The sequence below is a fragment of the Salmo trutta genome, chromosome 7, assembly GCF_901001165.1.
Source record: "Salmo trutta chromosome 7, fSalTru1.1, whole genome shotgun sequence".
In the NCBI taxonomy this organism is placed as follows: domain Eukaryota; kingdom Metazoa; phylum Chordata; class Actinopteri; order Salmoniformes; family Salmonidae; genus Salmo; species Salmo trutta.
The window spans coordinates 8,812,739-8,838,202 of record NC_042963.1 but is presented as its reverse complement, the minus strand read 5'-3'; the positions used below and the strand labels follow the sequence as shown (position 1 = coordinate 8,838,202).

Here is a 25,464-nt window from a genome sequence, read left to right as displayed (position 1 = left end):
TGTATTATGTCATGTTTCATGTTCTGTGTGGACCCCAGGAAAAGTAGCTGCTGCTTTTACAACAGCTAACGGGAATTCTAATAAAATACCAAATACCAATACCTTGCCATTTTTATTTATTTAACCTTTATTTAACTAAGCAAGTCGGTGAAGAACATTCTTCTTTACAATGACAGCCTACTTGTAAAGCCCCACCGGACAAACCCTCCCCTAACGATGCTGGGCCAATTGTGCTCCGCCCTATGGGACTCTCGATCACGGCCGGTTACAGCCTGGGATCGAACCCGGATCTGTAGTGACGCCTCTAGCACTGCGATGCAGTGCCTTAGACTGCTGCGCCCCTGTGGCACTGGAGAATGCCGATGGCTAAAATCAATTCATGCTGAAACGCACACACACTGACACACATATACATATGTCTATATTTCATCTTAAAAACATACTGAGGTACACAGTGAAGGAGTCGTCAGTCAGAGTAGCCCGTCGTGTCGTTCAAGCTGCCTGTGGAGCCGGAGGAGATTGACTGATGGACACACACTGCCCTTCAGTAACTAGCAAAGCAAATGACCTATGAAGACACAAATGACTGGCATCAAATAGTAAAACATACACAATACCTCTCTGGCATTCTCCATCTAATATCTTTAAAAAAAATACATGGTAAGGCACACACGTTCAGGTATAAGTCTTTGATTAAGAGCATTGATGTATTGGAGGATGGTAAGGTCATAGGGTTCATCCCAGTTTGACCCTGATGTCCTGGCTGTAAAAGAGCACCTGCAGTAGGATGGCCATGTCTATGAGGATCTGGACTGCCCCACACACCCAGAACTGGGACGGGCTGTGGTTCGTCACGAAGTACGTCGTCTTGAAAATGTCTCCAGCAGTCCACAGCAGCACCATCTTCACACTGATACAAGAGAGACAATGAGAAAGAGTAAATATGTAGCAAGCTATGACAAAGAACAATGATTATCCACAATTTTATAAATGTTTAAGATCATTTTCCCTGTAAATAGCCATGTTATTTTCTACTTGTTATTCACTGTGTATTTATTCCTTGCGTCACTATTTATATTTGTATCTTACCTTTAACTCTGCATTGTTGGAAATGGACCCGTAAGTAAGCATTTCATTGTCAGTCTACGCCTATTGTCTACAAAGCATGTGACAAATAAAACGTAATTTAATATAGATTTGACCCACATTTGGGAAAACAACTTCTGTTGTATACACGTAAAGATAGGCACATCAATAAGCTGATGCCAGGACTCAACAGTATCATTGTTTCCTAAATGCAATCTGAAATCAGTACACAACAGAAAGTCTGAGGAGTAAAAGAGAACAGCAGATAAACAATCAATGAACAGAGTAAAGTGGCCAGCAAAACAATGATTGATCAGGCAAAGCGCTGCCTGGACATCAGCAGTGCAGGCTAATACCCTCAAGAGGAGCACAGCAGCACAGCAGCATCTCCACATGAGCTCAGACAATACTCTAACTTCACTAAAGTTACAGCAAAACTTATTCAAAGAACATTTTGAGTGAGAATGATTACCATTGTGACCGAGAATGTGACAGAGTTGAACTGAAGACAGACTGCTGAGAAGCAATTTAAGGCTTTATTGCTTCTCTATAGATTTGTTTACTGTGAGTTTCGCCTGAGTCCATGTTGTCATACAGATGAGATATTTTCTAAATTATCATTGTGTAAAACATATAAGTGGGTAAACAGTTTCTTATTAACTTAAAACAGCTGAGACTTGCGTTCAATGATCTGCTGATTTGTATTGCGTGTTAATCAAACTTAAGTTGAGAGTTGATTCAAAAATACTGTATTTAACATCAGAAACCTGCTTGATTCACTCTCCTTTGATCAAAATGTTGAGTGATTGGCTGTTGTCTGGAGGAAAAACAAATCACTGAGGTCTTCTTTATATTCAATGTCAAGCATATGTTATCAACTATTCTACAATTGAGTACATGTGTATATGTTTAGAGGTTTGTATGGGTTGAAATAAAGGTGAGGGCATGTGTATGTGGACACATCTATAGCATTCCCACAGGGAAATCCAGTATTTTGGATGGGCTAAAAGTTTTCTGAATATGTCCTCTACCGCACAAGATGAGCTCTCCTTTCCAGCAGAAACCCTCCCACTAATCCCCCCCACTTAAATGTTAGATTTTTTTACATTCCCCCTCTCTTTTCTCTCCCGCCGTCCCCAAGTAATATTTGCTAATTTCTTTGCTCTAGAGACGGCAAATACATCATTAACAAGGATGAATCATTAACGAGGTAATTAACAGGGGCGGGTCATCTGTACAAGAGCAGCACATCACAATGGAGACATGTATATGTCACTTGTTAAGTCTTATTCAGTCAGTGTAGCTGAAGGGGAGGAGACAGGTTAAAGAAGGATTTTTGACAATTGAGACATGGATTGTGTGTGTGTGCCATTCAGAGGATGAATGGGCAAGACAAAAGATGTAATGCCTTTGAAAGGGATATGGTAGCAGGTGCCAGGCGCACCGGTGTGTGTGTGTGTGTCAGGAACTGCAACAGTTTCCCGTGTGTATAAAGAATGATCGACCACCCAAAGGACATACAGCCAACTTGACAACTGTGGGAAGCATTGTAGTCAACATGGGCCAGCATCCCTGTGGAACACTCAAGACACCTTGTAGAGTCCATGCCACAATTAATTGAGGCTGTTCTGAGGGCAAAAGGGGGTGCAACTCACTACTAATAAGGTGTTCATAATGTTTTGTACACTCGGTGTATGTAAATATGGTGTTCATAGACTACAGCTCAGCGTTCAACCCCATAGTTCCCACCAAGCTCATCACCAAGCTGGTGACCCTGAGACTTAACACCGCCCTCTGTAAAAAGATCCTGGACTTCCTGACAGGACGGCCCCAGGTGGTGAGGATAGACAACAACACCTCCGCCACGCTGACCCTAAACACAGGGGCCCCTCAAGGGTGTGTGCTTAGTCACCTCCTGTACTCACTGTTCACCCACGCATGACTCCAACATCAAGTTTGCTGATGACACAACTGTGGTAGGCCTGATCACTGATGGCGATGAGACAGCCTACAGGTAGGTCAGAGACTTAGTGTTAGTGTGGTGCCATGACATAAACCTCTCCCTCAACGTCAGTAAGACCAACGAGCAGAACGTGACTACAGGAGAAGTAACCGAAAGTTTACTAGTTCGAATACCGGATCTAACAAGGTGAGAAAAAAATGATCTGTTGCTGTGCCCTTGAGCAAAGCACTTAACTCTAATTGCTCCAGGGGCGCTGTACAATGGCGACCCCGGCCGTGACCCCACTCCCTAAAATATCATTTTCCATCTCAAAAAACATTGCCCGGGTCATACCATCACTCTCCCAGCCAAATGCAGAGAAACTCGTACACACCTTTGATTTCTCTTTGATCAACTACAGCAATGCACTGTTTGGGGGCCTCCCAGCCAAATCACTACCGAAGCTCTCAATATTAGGAAAGTGTTCCTAATGTTTGATATACTCGGTGTACAGGATCGATTTCAAAATTCTCATGCTTGTGTATTTAAAGCCTTGAATGGATTGAGCCCCAGCTAAGTATGCAACCTCATCTCAATAGCGAGCCACCTGACACTCTCCTCTACAGCCACTGCCTCAAGTCCCCAAAACCCATCTCCAAATTATGGGGGACCAAGCCTTCTGCTCCCTTGCCCCTCACCAATGGAATGCTCTCCCTAATAATCTGAGAGCCGCTCCATCAATCAAATTTCAATCAATCAATCAATCAAATATATTTATAAATCCCTTTTTACATCAGCCGATGTCACAAAGTGTTATACAGAAACCCAGCCTAAAACCCCAAACAGCAAGCAATGCAGATGTAGAAGCACAGTGGCTTGGAAAACTCCCTAGAAAGGCAGGAACGTAGGAAGAAACCTAGAGAGGAACCAGGCTATGAGGGGTGGCCAGTCCTCTTTTTTCACCTTTATTTAACCAGGTAGGCTAGTTGAGAACACGTTCTCATTTACAACTGCGACCTGGCCAAGATAAAGCAAAGCAGTGTGACACAGCCAACAACACAGAGTTACACATGGAGTAAACAATAAACAAGCCAATAACACAATAAACAAGTCAATGACACAGTAGGAAAAAAAGACAGTCTATATACAGTGTGTGCAAAAGGCATGAGGAGGAAGGCAATAAATAGGCCATAGGAGCGAATAATTACAATTTTGCAGATTAACACTGGAGTGATAAATGAGCATATGATGATGTGCAAGTAGAAATACTGGTGTGCAAAAAAACAGAAAAGTAAATAAAATAAAAACAGTATGGGGATGAGGTAGGTAGATTGGGTGGGCTATTTACAGATGGACTATGTACAGCTGCAGCGATCGGTTAGCAGCTCAGGTAGCTGATGTTTAAAGTTGGTGAGGGAAATAAAAGTCTCCAACTTCTGCGATTTTTGCAATTCGTTCCAGTCACTGGCAGCAGAGAACTGGAAGGAAATGCGGCCAAATGAGGTGTTGGCTTTGGGGATGATCAGTGAGATATACCTGCTGGAACGTGTGCTACGGGTGGGTGTTGTTATCGTGACCAGTGAACTGAGATAAGGCAGAGCTTTACCTAACATAGACTTATAGATGACCTGGAGCCAGTGGGTCTGGCGACGAATATGTAGGGAGGGCCAGCCGACTAGAGCATACAGGTCGCAGTGGTGGGTGGTATATGGTGATTTGGTAACAAAACGGATGGCACTGTGATAGACTGCATCCAGTTTGCTGAGTAGAGTAATGGAAGCTATTTTGTAGATGACATCGCCGAAGTCCAGGATCGGTAGGATAGTCAGTTTTACTAGGGTAAGTTTTGCGGCGTGAGTGAAGGAGGCTTTGTTGCAAAATAGAAAGCCGATTCTAGATTTGATTTTGGATTGGAGATGTTTAATATGAGTCTGGAAGGAGAGTTTACAGTCTAACCAGACACCTAGGTATTTATAGTCCACATATTCTAGGTCGGAACCGTCCAGGGTGGTGGTGCTAGTCGGGCGGGCAGGTGCGGGCAGCAAACGGTTCTGGCTGTGACAGTGTGGAGATTATAACAAAACACGGCCAAGATGTTCAAACATTCATAGATGACCAGCAGGGTCATATAATAATAATAATCACAGTGGTTGTAGAGGGTGCAACAGGTCAGCACCCCAGGAGTAAATGTCAGTTGGCTTTTCATAGCCAAGCATTCAGAGAGAGACTGCAGGTGTGGTAGAGAGAGAGCGCTTCGAAAACAACCGGTCCGGGACAAGGTAGCACATACAGTGAACAGGTCAGGGTTCCATAACAGCAGGCAGAACAGTTGAAACTGGAGCAGCAGCACGACCAGGTGGACTGGGGATCACTCAACTTTTAAAACGGGCCTTAAATCCCACTTCTACATACTTTTTTTCAAAATCCTAGTCCCAATCTAAAATATATTTAGCACCTATCCAACTATTGCAATTTTACCTGCCTCGATTGTAAATGTATTTAGTTATTGTATATATCATTTAAAAAAAAATTGCTCAGTAGAAGGGGTGGTATCCAGATTCTCAAACCGTCATACCATTTCTGTACCACACCATGGTATACGGTATTACTGAATTTGCATACAAGGGGCGCTATTTTTGACGCACAAAACAATTAAGGCAACAGGGATCTTGATCCAGGAGGGGATTGAATGTCTCTGCTGTAACCCGAGAAGCTTGATCTTAACATCTAGCCATTTAGCTAGCAAGTTAGCAAACCAAAAGCATAGCTGGGGCCCTGAGCTGGACATAATTTATCTGACACATCTTAGATTTCTTATGGTTATACTTAACTTACAGTTAGAAGCAATGGCATAGCACACACCCCCACAGCACCTGCAAGGTGGGGGTGTCCCCAAAACCTCCCCAAATGTATATTTTGAAATACCCTGGTATACAGTATATCGTCCAAGCCTACTCAGTAGAGCTTTGAGATAACTAATTGAAAGCACTACTGGAATTAAATGTATTAATATTATGATAGTTGCTGTCACAAACTCCAAACACTACACAGTTGTTACTGCCTAGTTGGATATACATTTCCCAGTGAGAAAACTATTTCTGTATTTACAGCATTCATATAAATACATTTTTATCAGGTTTTTGCTTTGGTGGACTTTATTTTTTATTTATTTACATTTGTCAATAAAACTCATGAATGAAACTATTCATGTCAAATTGTTCTTCTCGTAACCCTGGTTGTCCTGAAAAGAAAATTGTTAAATACTTAATTGTGAGGCTGAACATAAGACATCCAGATAAATGCCGATTTTTGCTCAGGTCTCAGGACTGATAGGGTTATGATGGTCCACACACACCCACACAGTTGTGAAGAGAGCACAACAGCACCTCTTACCCTAGGGAGGCTGAAAAGATTTGACATGATCCTCAAAGGTTTCTACGGCTGCTACAGTACATCAAGAGCATCTTGACTGACTGCATCACTGCTTGGTATGGCAAATGCAGCACTCTCAACCGCAAAGCGCTACAGAGGGTGGTGTGGACAGCCCAGTACTTCACTTGGGCCAAGCTCCCTGCCATCCAGGACCTCTACATTAGGAGGTGTCAAAAGAAGGCCCGAAAAATGCCAGACTCCAGCCACCTAAGCCATAGACTGTTCACTCTGCTACCATCTGGCAAATGGTAGCGGCGCATCACCTCTTGGACCAACAGGCTCAGAGACAGCTTCTACCCCCAAGCTATAAGACAGCTAAATGGCCATAAGACTGCTAAATAGTCCAGGTAACCATTAATGAACTATCTGCCCTGACTCCACCTTTCAGCAACTCTATGCACACTCAGAAGATACACACATATATTCATATATATATGAATATATATATATATATATATATATATATATATGAATATATATATATATATATATATATGAATATATATATATATATATATATATATGAATATATATATGAATATATATATATATTCATATATATATATATATATATATATTCATATATATATGAATATATATATATATATATATTCATATATATATATATATATATATATATATATATATGAATATATATATATATATATATATATATATATATGAATATATATATATATATGAATATATATATATATATATATATATGAATATATATATATATATATTCATATATATATATATATATTCATATATATATATATATATATATTCATATATATATATATATATATATATATATATATATATAATATATATATATATATCATATATACATATATATATTCATATATATATATATATATATATATATTCATATATATATTCATATATACATATATATATTCATATATATATTTATATATATATATATATATATATATATATATATATATATTCATATATATATATATATATATATATATACATATATATTCATATATATATATATTCATACATACACAGTACCGTTCAAAAGTGTGGAGTCACTTAGAAATGTCCTTGTTTTTGAAAGAAAAACACATTTTCTGTCCATTAAAATAACATCAAATTGATCAGAAATACTGTGTAGACATTGTTCATGCTGGAAACGGCTGATTTTTTATGGAATATCTACATAGGCGTACAGAGGCCCATTATTATCAACCGTCACTCCTGTGTTCCAATGGCACGTTGTGTTAGCTAATAGTTGAGTATCTGGAGCATCAGCATTTGTGGGTTCGATTAAAGGCTCAAAATGGCTAGAAACAAATACTTTTTTCTGAAACTCGTCAGTCTATTCTTGTTCTGAGAAATGAAGGCTATTCCATGCGAGAAATTGCCAAGAAACTGAAGATCTGGTACAACGCTGTGCACTACTCCTGTCACAGAACAGCGCAAGCTGCCTCTAACCAGAATAGAAAGAGGAGTGGGAGGCCCCGGTGCACAACTGAGCAAGAGGACAACTACATTAGTCTAGTTTGAGAAACAGACGCCTCACAAGTCCTCAACTGGCAGCTTCATTAAATAGTACCCGCAAAACACCAGTCTCAACGTCAACAGTGAAATGGTGACTCTGGGATGCTGGCCTTCTAGGCAGAGTTCCTTTGTCCAGTGTCTGTGTTCTTTTGCCCATCTTAATCTTTTCTTCTTATTGGCCAGTCTGAGATATGGCTTTTTCTTTGCAACTCAGTCTAGAAGGCCAGCATCCCGGAGTCGCTTCTTCAATGTTGACGTTGAGACTGGGGTTTTGCGGGTTCTATTTAATGAAGCTGTCAGTTGAGGACTTGTGAGGCGTCTATACACTACATACGCACACATAAATACACACGCATCATATGCTGCTGCTACTCCGTTCTTTATTTTACTTGTATTATTATCTATCCTGATGCCTAGTCAATTTACACTGCCATGTCCATACAGTGCCTTCAGAAAGTATTCACACCCTTAGACTTTTTCCACATTTTGTTATGTTACAGCCTGAATTTAAAATTGATTACATTTAGATTTTGTGTCACTGATCTACACACAATACCCCATAATGTCAAAGTGGAATTCAGTTGTTATAAATGTTTACAAATTAACTCAATGAAAAGCTGAAATGTCTTGAGTCAATAAGTGTTCAATCCTTTTGTTATGGCAAGCATAAATAAGTTCAGAAGTAAAAATGTGCTTAAGAAGTCAGATAAGTTGCATAGACTCCCTGTATGCAATAATTGTTTAAAATTATTTTTAAATGACTACCCCATCTCTATACTCCACACATACAAATAGTTCCCAAAGTTGAGCAGCGAATTTTAAGCACAGGTTCAACCACAAAGACCATGTAGGTTTTCCTGCGGTTCGCAAATGACACCTATTGGTATATTGGTAAGAAAAGTTGACATTAAATATCCCATTGAGCATGGTGCAGTTATTTATTTGGATGGTATATTAATAAACCCAGTGGTGTATTAATACACCCGATCATGCCCTGATCGGTTTCACCTCTTTGTGCTTGTCTCCACCCCCCTCCAGGTGTCGCCCATCTTCCCCATTATCCTGTGTATTTATACCTGTGTTTTAAATCAAGTTACACCAAGTATATAAAACATTAAGGACACCTTCCTAATATTGAGCTCCCCCTCTTTTGCCCTCAGAACAGCCTCAATTTGTCGGGGCATAGACTCTACAAGGTGTCGAAAGCGTTCCACAGGGATGCTGGCCCATGTTTACCGCAATGCTTCCCACAGTTGTATCAAGTTGGCTGAATGTCCTTTGAGTGGTGGACCTTTCTTGATACACACGGGAAACTATTGAGCGTGAAAAACCTAGTTGTGTTACAGTTCTTGACAAAACCAGTGCGTCTGGCACCTACTACCATACCCCGTTCAAAGACACTTAAATCTTTTGTCTTGTCCATTCACCCTCTGAATAGCACACGTACACAATCCATATCTCAATTGTCTCAAGGCTTAAAAATCCTCCTGTAACCTGTCTCCTCCCCTTCATCTACACTGATTGAAGTGGATTTGACAGCAATAAGGGATCATAGCTTTCACCTGGATTCACCTGGTCAATCTAGGTCATGGAAAGAGCAGGTGTCCTTAATGTTTTGTACACTCAGTTTTATTTTCCATTAATCATAATTTGTAATACAACAAAATATGGGCAAAGTCAAGGGGTGTGAAAATTGTCTGAAGGCACTGTATCTACCTCAAATACCCCTGCACATTGATCTGGTACTGGTACTCCCCGTATATAGCAAAATGTTTGTGTATTTTAATCCTTGTGATAATATTATTATTATTATTTTAACTCCGCATCGTTGGGCAGGGCTAGTAAGCAAGCATTTCATGGTTAAATCTACACCCATTGTATTCGGTGCATGTGACAAATAAAATTGTACTTTATTTGACACACAAATGTCACACACAGTACATACATAAAGTTGAAGTCGTAAGTTTACATACACTTAGGTTGGAGTCATTAAAACTTGCTTTTCAACCACTCCACAAATTTTTTGTTAACAAACTATAGTTTTGGCAATCTACTTTGTGCATGACACAAGTCATTTTTCCAACAATTGTTTACAGACAGATTATTTCACTTATAATTAACTATATCACAATTCCAGTGGGTCAGAAGTTTACATACACTAAGTTGACTGTGCCTTTAAACAGCTTGGACAATTCCAGAAAATGTCATGGCTTTAGAAGCTTCTGATAGGCTAATTGACATCATTTGGGTCAATTGGAGGTGTACCTGTGGATGTATTTCAAGGCCTACCTTCAAACTCAGTGCCTCTTTGCTTGACATCATGGGAAAATCAAAAGAAATCAGCCAAGACCTCAGAAAAACAATTGTAGACCTCCACAAGTCTGGTTCATCCTTGGGAGCAATTTCCAAACGCCTGAAGGTGTGAAAAGTGCAAATCAATCTCAGAACAACAGCAAAGGACCTTGTGAAGATGCTGGAGGAACCATGTACAAAAGTATCTATATCCACAGTAAATATAAAGACTACAGTTTGCAACTGCACATGGCGACAACGATCATACTTTTTGCAGAAATGTCCTCTGGTCTGATGAAACAAAAATAGAACTGTTTGGCCATACTCACCATCGTTATGTTTGGAGGAAAAAGGGGGAGGCTTGCAAGCCGAAGAACACCATCCCAACTGTGAAGCACGGGGGTGGCAGCATCATGTTGTGGGGGTGCTTTGCTGCAGGACAGACTGGTGCACTTCACAAAATAGATGGCATCATGAGGGAGGAAAATTATGTGGATATATTGAAGCAACATCTCAAGACATCAGTCATGAAGTTAAAGCTTGGTCACAAATGGGTCTTCCAAATGGACAATGACCCCAAGCATCTACCAAAGTTGTGGCAAAATGGCTTAAAGACAACAAAGTCAAGGTATTGGAGTGGCCATCACAAAACCCTCACCTCAATCCTATAGAAAATGTGTGGGCAGAACTGAAAAAGTGTGTGCGAGCAAGGAGGCCTACAAACCTGACTCAAGAGGAATGAGCCAAAATTCACCCAACTTATTGTGGGAAGCTTGTGGAAGGCTACCCGAAACGTTTGACCCAAGATAAACAATTTAAAGGCAATGCTACCAAATACTAATTGAGTGTATGTAAACTTCTGACCCACTGGGAATGTGATGAAAGAAATAAAAACTGAAATAAATCATTCTCTATACTATTTTTCAGACATTGCACATTTTTAAAATAAAGTGGTGATCCTAACTGACCTAAGACAGGAAATTTTTAGTAGGATTAAATGTCAGGAATTATGAAAAACTGAGTTTAAATGTATTTGGCTAAGGTGTATGTAAACTTCCGACTTCAACTGTACACACTTAAACAGTCATGTCACTTGTCCTGTGGATCAACAGGAGATGAAAGTAATACTGAGTAAACAATTGATCGTGGCCTTGGGGGCCCTTTGTAGGTAGGAGAAGTGATTATGGTATTGATTAGAAATACTGAAAGCGCTTTCTCTACCCCCTCACTAGTCCTGACAAGTCCCCTATTGATCCCATCTAACCTGACACCTTCATCTGACCTAAGTGGCAGAGCATGGGAGAGAACAGAGAGAGAGGGAGAAAGAGTGAAGGAAAGAACAGAAAAGACGTTTGAGAGCGAGAACGTGTGTGTGCGAGACGGAGAAAGAGATTAGACACCTAATCTTCATCTCCAAAATATATATTCATCTCACGCAAACACAGACTTCACAAACACAGTGTCAGCAAATCTCTCTATACACCACTACACCAGAGGCAGAGAGAGCAGGGGGATATAGTGGTGCAGATGCCAAGGATAGACGGCAGAGACAAATGGAGGGAGGGTGTGAGTGAGGTGATAGAGGCTGGCCTGATTGGTACCTGGCTCTGGTTGTAATTGTACTCTGTGTTGAGCCAGAGCTGTCAGCCCTCCTATTAGCTTCTCTTTTGGAGGCCTGGGATAGATGGAGCATCTGAAAGGTTGCAGCGGTGCTAAGAGTGCAGATAGCGACATTTACAGTAAACTCCTCCTGAACTTCCTCAGAGCCATCAGAAGAGTTAGACCACCTGACCAGCAATCCCCTCGGCTCCCTGCATCAGGGCTCATCTTTTCTGTCCTTCTTTCTGAGCCTCTGAGCTAATTACTGTACTGACGGGGGGAGGAGTGGGGGAGAAGAGAGGAGAGACGGAGCCGAGGAAATAAGTGAGGGGGAGAGGTGGAGGAGAGGAGAGTGGAAGAAAGGAAAGGAAGGACAGGAGAGAAGAGAAGAGGAAAGAGGGAGGTTATGAGGAAGGGGAGGGAAAGGAGGAGTCTGGGTGGGACACTATTAAAGCAGCTCTGTTCAAACCACTGCGGTCACATTGAGACGCGTCTCTCATTCCCCTGCTCTCCCTCTCTCTCCCCCTCGCTGAGGAGGCGACTGACACACAGCAGTCTAATGTGGGCAGAGATTTACAGGGCTGCTCCAGGGAAGTCAACCCAGTGAGAAGACTCAGTCTAGGACACTCTTAACACTCTCACTGGCCTCTCATAAGGCAGAGGTCATTGGCATAGTAGACAGTGGTTCACAATGTCATGTGTCCAGCCCTATTGTAATCTGTTTTGAGGTAGACAGCAAACAGTAGGCTGCTGCTTTAATGCCCTGTCTGTAATGTTACCATTGAGAATTCAGACACGTTTTCCAAATGAAATTCAATTACGAACAAAACTGCTGTTTCTGTGGACACAAAGACTGCCCTGAGAGAGACTAGAATGTAACTGTTAATGGGGTCATATTAATGCTAGCCAGCTAATGTACTACAGTGCTGTTTCTCAGAGTCAGACATGGCTCAGCACCAGAGTCTGGTGTGATTACCCAGAGAAAGGCCTTCAGTTGAAACAGTATTACATCGCTACTTGGTGGAGTGATTAACCGTGGGACCGCAGACATCCACACCATTTTCCCAGCGGGGGTCATAGAGGAGCAGAAATCAAAAGGCACAGCAGGGGGAAAAGATTCTGCTCTTAACCCAAAGGATGAAATATGCATGCGTATCGATTGTCAGGAAGCAAACACTGGAAGGTCCGCAAACTGCCAGAGAAAGATGGATCTGCTTTCCCAAACGAAGGAGGGGGGAGAGTTTGCCCTCAGACATTTCACATTCTTTACAAGAAAGTAAATAAGTCCACATTCAGGTGAGACAGCCAAAAAGGGACCCTTGACTGTGCAAATTTCCATCCATAAAAATAGTGTACAAATATTGTTGCCAGATCCTCAAAGCCCAGATTTTCATAAAACTGCAGTCATTTTTCTGCCCAGTACTAGAAGAAACACTTGCATATGCATGCAGAGTGACACTTTCTAATTCCCAGCTTTAATGTATTAGTCAAACTTCTGTTATTAACGGCCCCAGCGAGAAGCATGGTCAAGATGAAGGGAAGAGGAGTACGAGGAGGAATACTGATACAGGAGAGGTACAGATTACAGGTAAAATGAGCAGAATAAAAAGTGTTGTTCACCTTAAACCTAAAACCATAAAAATATTTATGTCAATAATTAAATTCCCAGTGCAAAAAGCTAACAGCAGGGTATTTAAAAAAAAATCTAGATATAATTTTTTTATTTTTATATATAAGCAAAGACAAACTACTACAAAACTGAAATCCAGGACCTAAAGAAGAAAACTCCCAAGGAATGGTGGGATTTCATTAACAAAGGACTGGGACCAAAGAAACATCAGGAGGGAGAATACAGGTTGAGGGAATTGAAGACGACAACATGGCTGATGTTTTTAATGTCTTTTTTTGCTGAGGCGTGGACAAGCACCACACCTCTTGCCATCTTCCCCCTGCCCATGCCTACAAGGCAGGTTGAGCTGTGCAGCATTGGTTAGATAAAGCAAGCTCTGACCAGACTCAGCCCACGTAAAGCGTGTGGGACTGATGGCATTCCAGCCTGGCCACTAAAAGAGCAGAAGATCTAGCTCCTGTTATCACACACATACTGTAGTTAACACCTCCTACTGGCAGCGGACTGTTCCTGCTGCCTGGAAGACTGCCAATGTGTGTCCCATACCTAAAGTGTCAAACCTATGTACAACGAGTAACTGGAGGCCCATCTGTCTAACTTCATGCCTTGGAAAAATCCAGGAGAGCTTCATCATAAAAAAAAACGAATGCCAACAGTTTTATCTGAGTGCACGAATCAGTATGCCTGCCTACCAAAGTCCAGTACTACTACTACCCTTGTGAAAGACTCCAGAAAACCAACAATGGGTGTTACTTGCTGATATGTCCAAAGCCTTTGATCAAGTAGATCACGCAAAGCTCCTGCAACATCTATCTGACATTGAACTGTGTCCAAGGTTACTAGTCTGGCCCCACAGCTACACCACCGGAAGAAGGAGATGGCTAATGGCACATTTAGCCAATGGTCAGAGGTCACCTTTTTTATTTATTTATTTTACCTTTATTTAACGAGGCAAGTCAGTTAAGAACAAATTCTTATTTTCAATGACGACCTAGGAACAGTGGGTTAACTGCCTTGTTCAGGGGCAGAACGACAGATTTGTGCCATGTCAGCTTGGGGATTTGAACTTGCAACCTTTCGGTTACTAGTCCAACGCTCTAACCACTAGGCTACGCTGCCGGGATCCCTTAGTGTCGGAAGACATGCATAAAAAGAGCCTCTGTGGTTTGCATGGCCGACGGGAGCCCAGGCAGAGGAAGGAGGCGACAAGTTTTGGAAAACCGGTCCACAATGATGAGAACGGTGGTGTTCCCCTAGGAGGGGGGAAGGTCAGTGACAAAGTCCACAGAGAGGTGAGACCAGGGTGATTGTGGAACTGGCAGGGGAAGGTGTCTGGGTGTCTGACTGAGCACAGATGGAGCAGGAAGAGATGTAAACAAAGATGTCCCTAGCCGAGGTGGGCTACCAGTACTTCTCAGACAGGCAGGCATGGTACGACTTATCCCAGGATGACCCGACACAGATGCCGTGTGCGCCCAGGTAAGGAGGCTGTCCCGCACACTCGTGGGCACGTAGGCTCGGTTCTCCGGGCACTGTGCAGGTGCGGGTTCCATGCGGGTTCCATCCATACCACTGGCGCAATGATACAGAATGGAGGGATGATGGGGGTCTCCTCTCCTCTGTGTCATAGAGGCGAGACAGGGCGTCCACCTTTATGTTCTTCGAGCCTGGCCTATAGGAAAGCGTGAATTGGAACCTGGTGAAGAATAGAGCCGACCTGGCCTGTCTCGGGTTTAGCCTCTTCGCTGCCCTGATGTTCTCCAGGTTGCGGTGGTCCGTCCACACCAGGAAAGGGTGTTTGGTCCCCTCCAGCCAGTGCCTCCACGCCTTCAGAGCCTTATTGACCGCCAAGAGTTCCCAGACCCCTACATCGTAGTTCCTCTCGGCGGGGCTCAGCTGCTTGGAGTAGAAGGCACAGGGCGTATAGCTTTGGAAGGTTTCCAATGCGCTGGGACAGCACTGCCCCGACTCCTACTTCGGAGGCATCCACCTTCGACGATGAAGGGGAGTGAGGTGTTGGGATGTGCCAGCACGGGAGCAGTGGTGAAGCGTGCCTTCAATGTCTCGAACATCCTCTCCGCCGAGTAAGAGGCGCGACCACCGTGCTGAAGCCCCGGATGAACCTCCGGAAATAGTTGGCGAACCCCAGGAATCGCTGGACTGCTTTCACGGAGTTAGAGATGGGCCATGATCTGACTGCGTTGACGCGTTGCTCCTCCATCTCCACTCCCTTCGTGGATATGAGGTAGCCCAAAAAGCACACGGACTGCTGGAAAAACAATAATTTCTCATGTTTGACATATAGATCATGCGCCAACAGTCTTCCCAGCACAGACTTGACTAACGAGACATGCTGGGCACAGTCAGCAGAATAGACCAAAATGTTGCCTATATAAACCACTACGCCCGTCCCAACATGTCCGGAAACACTTCGTTAATAAAGTCCTGGAAGACTGAAGGAGCATTAGTCAGGCCAAAAGGCATTACGAAATACTCGTATTGGCCCGCGGCCGTGGAAAAGGCCGTTTTCCATTCGTCGCCTGCACGAATGCGCACCAGATTGTAGGCGCTCTTCAAGTCCAGCTTCGTGAAGTACTGCGCCCCATGCATTTGTTCGATGATGGTTGGGATAAGGGGTAAAGGATAGCTGAACTTGACGGTGGCTTTATTCAAAGTTCAATAATCAATGCACGGGCGCAGTCCCTCATCTTTCTTTTTAACAAAAAATAAGCTCGAAGAGGCTGGTGACGTAGAGGGGAAGATAAAACCCTGCTGGAGGCTCTCCTGTACGTAGATCTCCATGGCCTCGGTCTCAGCATAGGAGAAGGGATAGACGTGTCCTCTCGGGAGGGCTGCGTCAGACAGCAGGTCAAGGGCACAGTCCCAGGGGCGATGAGGAGGCAGGCGTGTAGCCTGAGCTGATCGAGTGACAAATTGTCATCACGGCAGGGTAACTCCAGCTGTACCCCCTCCCGCAGTGGAACACGGTGACCAGAGCAGACTCGTTCCATCCGGTGGAGGCTGCGATAGTCCGGAACTCCAGGGCAAACTCCGAGGCGGTCCTAGATCCCTGGCGTAGTCGGAGTAGACACTCACCCCCCTCTCGGCCCTCCACAGGATGATCAAACACCGAGCGGAAGAGGAGAGTGAAGCGCTCGTAGGACTCGACCTTGGGAGATGACGATGGCAGCCCTGTCTCTCCTGGAGACAGCCTCAGTATAGCGAGCGAGGTACAGGTTGCATTGCAGAAGGAATATCATGCATCTCGCTGGCTGCAGTCAAAGCGCTCTGGGAGGGACAGGGGTATTCCGCAGACCGGCTCAGATGGGACGAAGGCAGGTAGTGGTTGTGTGGGGGATGGTGCCGGAACTGGTGCTGGAGACTGGAGGGACTGCACATTCCTCTCCAAGCGCAGGATGGTTGCCAGCATGCTGTCCATGGCACTGCCGAGTCTGGAGAGACAGTCCTCGTGATGCTGGACTGTCTCTACGATTGTCGCCACCTCGGCCTTTCCCACTGTCTCCATTTTGTGGGTCGGTTATTCTGTCACGTTGTATAAGGATTGGAGACAGGAGCAGGAAAACCTAATAGGGGGTTTAATTACTTCAACATGTCATGAAAGAAGGCACAGGGAAGAAGCCCAAAACAAACACGTCAACTCAGGAAAAAAAAGAAAGGTCTTCTCACTGTCAACTGCGTTTATTTTCAGCAAACTTAACATGTGTAAATATTCGTATGAACATAAGATTCAACAACTGAGACATGAACTGAACAAGTTCCACAGACATGTGACGAACAGAAATTGAATAATGTGTCCCTGAACAAAGGGGGGGGTAAAAATCAAAAGTAACAGTCAGTATCTGGTGTGGCCACCAGCTGCATTGAGTACTGCAGTGCATCTCCTCCTCATGGACTGCACCAGATTTGCCAGTTCTTGCTGTGAGATGTTACTCCACTCTTCTACCAAGGCACCTGCAAGTTCCCAGACATTTCTGGGGGTATGGCCCTTGCTCTCACCCTCCGATCCAACAGGTCCCAGAAGTGCTCAATGGGATTGAGATCCGGGCTCTTCGCTGGCCATGGCAGAACACTGACATTCCGGTCTTGCAGGAAATCACGCACAGAACAAGCAGTATGGCTGGTGGCATTGTCATGCTGGAGGGTCATGTCAGGATGAGCCTGCAGGAAGGGTACCACATGAGGGAGGAGGATGTCTTCCCTGTAACGCACAGCGTTGAGATTGCCTGGAATGACAACAAGCTCAGTCCGATGATGCTGTGACACACCGCCCCAGACCATGACGGACCCTCCACCTCCAAATCAAAGGGACGATGGACAGGGCCATGTACCGTCAAATCTTGGGTGAGAACCTCCTTCCCTCAGCCAGGGTATTGAAAATGGGTCGTGGATGGGTATTCCAGCATGACAATGACCCAAAACACACAGCCAAGGCAACAAAGGAGTGGCTCAAGAAGAAGCACATTAAGGTCCTGGAGTGGCCTAGCCAGTCTCCAGACCTTAATCCCATAGAAAATCTGTGGAGGGAGCTGAAGGTTCAAGTTGCCAAACGTCAGCCTCGAAACCTTAATGACTTGGAGAAGATCTGCAAAGAGGAGTGGGACAAAATCCCTCCTGAGATGTGTGCAAACCTGGTGGCCAACTACAAGAAATGTCTGACCTCTGATTGGCAACAAGGGTTTTGCCACCAAGTACTAAGTTATGTTTTGTAGAGGGGTCAAATACTTATTTCCCTCATTAAAATGCAAATAATTTTCTAACATTTTTGACATGCGTTTTTCTGGATTTTTTTGTTATTCTGTCACTCACTGTTCAAATAAACCTACCATTAAAATGATGGACTGATCATTTCTTTGTCAGTGGGCAAACGTACAAAATCAGCAGGGGATCAAATACTTTTTTGACTACCCAAGAAGATGCTAGGCTGTAATTGCTAAATAAAGGGTCTGGATACTTATGTAAATGTTATATTTCAGTAGTTTATTTTAATTTTATAAATGTGCAACATTTTCTAAAAACCTGTTTTTGCTTTCTCATTATGGGTTATTGTGTTTCACGACTCTGACGAGCCCGAGGCGGAGGATATACGGCTCCCTTGGGAACAGGCCCCGACCCCCATGATCTGCGTGAAAAGGCGGCGGTGAAAGAGAGGCCGGAGAGCGGGCTGCCTTCTGAGAAGGCGATTGAATAAACCCCCACTTCCCTCAATTCTGCTAGCAAAAGCTCAATCTTTGGATAAAACAATCGACGAGTTACGGGGAAGATTAAACTACCAACGGGACATTAAAAACTGTAACAACTCTACCGATCCTCGACTTCGGCGATGTCATCTATAAAATAGCCTCCAACACTCTACTCAACAAATTGGATGCAGTCTATCACAGTGCCATCCGTTTTGTCACCAAAGCCCCATACACTACCCACCACTGCGACCTGTACGCTCTCGCTGGTTGGCCCTCGCTTCATACTCATCGCCAAACCCACTGACTACAGGTTATCTACAAGTCTCTGCTAGGTAAAGCCCCACCTTATCTCAGCTCACTGGTCACCATAGCAACACCCACTCGTAGCACGCGCTCCAGCAGGTATATCTCACTGGTCACCCCCAAAGCCAATTCCTCCTTTGGTTGCCTTTCCTTCCAGTTCTCTGCTGCCAATGACTGGAACAAACTGCAAAAATCACTGAAGCTGGAGACTCATATCTCCCTCACTAGCTTTAATAAGCACCAGCTGTCAGAGCAGCTCACAGATCACTACACCTGTACATAGCCCATCTGTAAACAGCCCATCTATCTACCTCATCCCCTTACTGTATTTATTTGATTTATCTTACTCCTTTGCACCCCAGTATCTCTACTTGCACATTCATCTTCTGCACATCTACCATTCCAGTGTTTAATTGCTATATTGTAATTACTTCGCCACCATGGCCTATTTATTGCCTTATCTCCTTATCTTACCTCATTTGCACTCACTGTATATAGACTTTTTGTTTTATTTTTTCTACTGTATTTATTGACTGTATGTTTTGTTTATTCCATGTGTAAATCTGTGTTGTTGTATGTCTCGATTTTGCTATGCTTTATCTTGGCCAGGTCGCATTTGCAAATGAAAACTTGTTCTCAACTAGCCTACCTGGTTAAATAAAGGTGACTTTTTTTTTATATATAGTTATTTTTCACTGCTGCTCTTTAATTACTTTTATCTCTTATTCTTATCTGTATTTTTTTGAAACTGCACTGTTGGTTAGGGGCTCGTAAGTAAGCATTTCACTAAGGTCTTACACCTGTTGTATTCGGCGCATGTGACTAATAAAATTTGATTTTGATTTAACTGCCAAAATAAAGGAAACACCAACAAAGTGTCTTAGTATGACGCTGGGCCACCACGAGCCGCCAGAACAGCTTCAATGTGCCTTGGCATAGATTCTACAAGTGTCTGGAACTGTATTGGAGGGATGCGACACCATTCTTCCATGAGAAATTCCATCATTTGGTGTTTTGTTGATTGTGGTGGATAAATGCTGTCTCGGACACCGCTCCAGAATCTCCCATAAGTGTTCAATTGAGTTGAGATCTGGTGACTGACACACACACACTAAACCCCCTATGCTCCTTTGAAATAAGATGCATTTAAGATATACAATATACTGTACCACACCCCCATTCCATGAATTAAACCTCGACCTACCAGCATTATCACCCACTTATCCCAAGGCACCTCAACTTATCCCGTAAGTTGTGCCAGGAGACCAATTTTTTGGAGCAAGCCATGTTTTAAAACTGTTATATTTACATGAATTCTGATTATTTCCAGGAATACACAAAATGCTGAAATATATGTAGATATCTTTGTTATAAGGAATACTTCCAATTCATTGAAGACAGTGCCACACACACACACACACACACGAGCTGCAGTCAGTCAGGGAAACTGCTAAACTGACAAGCTCTCCTGTCATTTTATTGCCCCGCTCCTCTTGCTCTTCTTTCCCCCTTCCTCCTCCTCCTCTCCTGTGCTGGCCTGGAGGGGATATGAATAATTCGGTTGATTTCCCTGTACAGGAGCTGGGTAAAGGCAGGGCCTCTAATTCAATCATGTGGCCGGGTTTGATCAATGACTCTTCAGCAGCTACAGCACCAGCCTATCAGCCTCCGTCCCCTGGTTAAGACACGTGGGCTCTTTCAACTCCCTCAAAACTCCCCTCACCATGCTAAAATGTACCATCACACACTGCAAACAGTTCTCCAACAGGTGCAAATACACTCATTCACCTGGAACTGAAAACAGATATAAACTCACCAAAGCAAGGCTAAAAAATGTGAAATGTCACACTCCAGTGAGAGCAAGACAACAAAGAAAGGAAGCAAGAGAGAAAGAGAGAATTTGACCCACACACAAACAAACAATATTCTCTTCTGGTATTCACTCAGTTTGAGGTGGTCACTCTGGGCTAGGGCTTATCCCAGAAAATGCCTGAGAGTAGGTGAGAGTTTCATGACGTGTGTGTGCATCCTCTTTCAGGTCATCCAGAGGAGAGGACTGGGAGTCCTTACTTGGACAGATTATTGTTATTTTATTGTGTTACCATTTCCTTTTTTTAATATATATTTTTGACATTTTTTCTTACTTTTTAACTGTGCATTGTTGGGAAAGGGCTCGTAGATAAGCATTTCACAGTAAAGTCTACGCCTGTTGTATTCGGTGCATGCGACAAATACCATTTGATTTGATTCACAGGTCACAGCTGGCAGTCGTCAGAGGACGTCACATCTTTACTCCATATCCCCAGAGCCTTCCGTATGGAGAAGTTGTGAAATGTACCAACCTTATGTTCTCAACTTAATAGCACCCTATGGATCACCAAATACTAAGACGCACATTAACACTAGAGAGCGGTGTTCACAACTGTATGTGTGCTGGGCGATCTGCCCCTTCATGTTGCATTTTTATTTTATTATACCTTTATTTAACTAGGCAAGTCAGTTAAGAACAAATTCTTATTTTCAATGACGGCCTAGGAACAGTGGGATTGATCAAAGGAAATAAGTTATTCACATACTGCAGGCCTCCATGACAGGCTCAGTATGATTGGAGAGAAGGAATTAGAAGATGACACACACAAACATAAAACACACACACGCACACACACACGCACACGCACACGCACACGCACACAACACGGCTCTATGTTAAAAAAATCTGTGGAGGTAGCTAGTCTCGTGAGGTAGATTCCCCAGGTCCCCTATGGTGAGTAATCTCCACACAGCCATGCAGCACTTGGCTATTTTTATACTGTAAATCATTCTTCCTGGGCCTCCCATGGGTAATCAGCTGCGGTATGGGCTGGGCGTCTCTGGCAATGGCCCATGGAGAAGCAGCCTCACCAGGTGGCCCCATGGGAGGGAGGTGTCTACATGTCCCTGCTCGTTTAAGAGACAGATTAAAGCTTTCTCAGCTCAGCTGCACAGCAGGGACCAGCCACTAACTACCTATTTGACTTAAAGAGAAGGACCAGCACTGTACTGTGCTACTGCAAGGTAGGCTCTTGTTAGGGAGACCAAAACGGCACTCTTCCTCTCGCTCACACCCCCCCCACCCACCACCCTATGTCTCTTCATCCTCCTCTCCATCTCTCTACTATAGTGATACTTCAGCACTATTTACAGCACTATATTGCATGATACAACGCAATAGCATGTCATCTTTTAGAGACTTCCAGTATGATGTCACCATCTAAAAGCTGTAATAGGTCAAAGGGGACACTGTCATCACAACGTAAATAACTTCACAGGAGGCATCTGGGAATACTGTATTATAGTGAATTAGGAAGTGTCCTTTTTGTCTCCTTTACAGTATTTACAGTCCACAGTAACTCTGTGTTGGCCAACTCTCATGTTCCCCACCAACTCACCAGCAGCAGCCACATCTCACCACCAACCCACCAGCAGCAACCCCAGCTCACCACCAACCCACCAGCAGCAACCCCAGCTCACCACCAACCCACCAGCAGCAACCCCAGCTCACCACCAACCCACCAGCAGCAACCCCAGCTCACCACCAACCCACCAGCAGCAACCCCAGCTCACCACCAACCCACCAGCCCCATCTCACCACCAACCCACCAGCAGCAACACCAACTCACCACCAACCCACCAGCCCCATCTCACCACCAACCCACCAGCAGCAGCCCCATCTCACCACCAACCCACCAGCAGCAACCCCATCTCACCACCAACCCACCAGCAGCAGCCCCAGCTCACCACCAACCCACCAGCAGCAGCCCCAGCTCACCACCAACCCACCAGCAGCAGCCCCGGCTCACCACCAACCCACCAGCAGCAACCCCATCTCACCACCAACCCACCAGCAGCAACCCCAACTCACCACCAACCCACCAGCAGCAACCTTATCTCACCACCAACCCACCAGCAGCAACCCCATCTCACCACCAACCCACCAGCAGCAACCCCAACTCACCACCAACCCACCAGCAGCAACCCCAACTCACCACCAACCCACCAGCAGCAACCCCATCTCACCCAACCCACCAGCAGCAACCCCATCTCACCACCAACCCACCAGCAGCAACCCCAACTCACCACCAACCCACCAGCAGCAACCCCAGCTCACAAACACCCCTCTAGGGTGTCTCTCTTTCCACTAGCCACCTCCAGCTGTGGCTGGCCAGGCAGAGACACTGTCTGACTGAACACTGTGGACCACTGACCACAGAAATACATACCAGCTAGGTCAGGTTTACACATAAACTAAAGACAATCTTAGGATGCATAGTACCTAAAGTATGTTATTATGCAAGAACAAAAATCATTTTTGGTACATGGCCTTTAGCCAAGGATGAAATGATATAGGGAGTCCACTTTAACCATATACTGAGACTCTATTCACAAACTGAAAATACTTTATATCCTAGGACAGGGGATCCCAAACTTCTTGGCTTCATGACCCACCAATTGAAGAGTGTTTTGAGTTGCGACCCACCATAAGGGTTGAGTGGAGAAAAAACATACACAGACCAAAGAATAACTAGTGGAAGTGGAGATACAATTTTGTAGTTTTAAAGTACACTTCCTGCAATTCTACACATTTTGCCATTGATCTGAAATAAAATCTTGCCGTTTTAAAGGCACATTTTCAGCAATTCTATAAATGTTGCCATGGAGTTGAGATAAAATGTTGCCGTTTTTAAACTCATTGTAAGGGTTGCGGAACTGGTGGCAGTGAAGTCAGACGCAGGAGAGCAGAAATAGGTAATAGCCGGAGCAGTTTAATTACAAAACCCACGGCAATACAAAAAGAACCTACATGGGTACAAAACCCGACGCGCACCAGTAACATAGAGTACAAGCACTTACAAACAAACAATTCCACACAAGGACATGGGGGGGAACAGAGGGTTAAATACACAACAATTAATGAGGGAAATGGAAACCAGGTGTGTAAGAAAACAAGACAAAATGGGAAATGAAAAGTGGATCGACGATGGCTAGAAGACCGGTGACGCCGACCCCCGAACACCGCCCGAACAAGGAGAGGAAACGACATCGGTGGAAGTCGTAACACTCATTTCCTGCAATTCTACACATTGTGACATAATGCTGTGTTCTAATGCTCAAACATGCCAAAATCAACAGGTCCTCGTTGTCTAGCTTTTATTTAGTTGATTGTAAGTTCAAAAAAATTATAGGCTTTTATTTAAAAATATATACACTACCATTTAAAAGTTTGGGGTGAATTAGAAATTACCTTGCTTTTGAAAGAAAAGCAAATTTTTGTCCATTAAAATATCATCAAATTGATCAGAAAAACAGTGTACACATTGTTAATGTTGTAAATGACTATTGTAGCTGGAAACGGCAGATTTTTTATGGAATATCTACAGAGGTCCATTATCATCAACTGTCACTCCTGTGTTCCAATGGCACGTTGTGTTAGCTAATCCAAGTTGATCATTTTAAAAGGCTAATTGATCATTAGAAAACACTTTTGCAATTATGTTAGCACAGCTGAAAACTGTTGTTCTGATTAAAGAAGCAATATAACTGGCATTCTTTAGACTAGTTGAGTAACTGGAGCGTCAGCATTTGTGGGTTCGATTACAGGCTCAAAATGGCTAGAAACAAAGACCTTTCTTATGAATCTCATCAGTCTATTCTTGTTCTGAGAAATTAAGGCTATACCATGCCAGAACTTGCCAAGAAACTGAAGATCTCGTACAACGCTGTGCACTACTCCCTTCACAGAACAGTGCAAACTGTCTCTAACCAGAATAGAAAGAGGAGTGGGAGGCCCCGGTGCACAACTGAGCAAGAGGACAAGTACATTCGAGTGTCTAGTTTGAGAAACAGACGTCTCACAAGTCCTCAACTAGCAGCTTAATTAAATTGTACCCACAAAACACCAGTCTCAACATTAACAGTGAAGAGACAACTCCGGGATGCTGGCCTTCTAAGCAGAGTTGCAAAGAAAAAGCCATATCTAAGACTGGCCAATAAAAAGAAAAGATTAAGATGGGCAAAAATAACCACAAGGAACAGAGGAAAATTGGAAAAAAGTGTTATGGACAGACAAATCTAAGTTTGAGGTGTTCGGATCACAAAGAAGAACATTCGTGAGATGCAGAAAAACGAAAAGATACTGGAGGAGTGCTTGATGCCATCTGTCAAGCGTGGTGGAAGCAATGCGATGGTCTGGGGGTGCTTTGGTGGTGGTAAAGTGGGAGATTTGTACAGGGTAAAAGGGATCTTGAAGAAGGAAGGCTATCACTCCATTTTGCAACGACAATGCCATACCCTGTGGACGGCGCTTAATTGGAGCCAATTTCCTCCTACAAGAGGACACTGACCCAAAGCACAGCTCCAAACTATGCAATAACTATTTAGGGAAGATGCAGTCAGCTGGTATTCTG

At 43.7% G+C, this 25,464-nt stretch overlaps 1 protein-coding gene across 4 annotated transcripts in view; it reads right to left on the bottom strand.

Moving 5' to 3' along the window:
- Positions 1–399: 399 nt before the first annotated feature.
- The window catches only part of si:dkey-246g23.2 (PQ-loop repeat-containing protein 1), a 73,453-nt gene continuing 48,388 nt past the window's right edge, over positions 400–25,464 (bottom strand). For 3 of the 4 annotated variants that reach the window (XM_029757808.1, XM_029757811.1, XM_029757809.1), the window contains exon 5: positions 400–910. In XM_029757808.1, coding sequence (XP_029613668.1) covers positions 736–910 — 175 coding nt within the window. In that variant the 3' untranslated portion in view covers positions 400–735. The remainder of the gene's footprint in view (positions 911–25,464) is intronic. The other variant, XM_029757812.1, reaches the window with a different exon arrangement.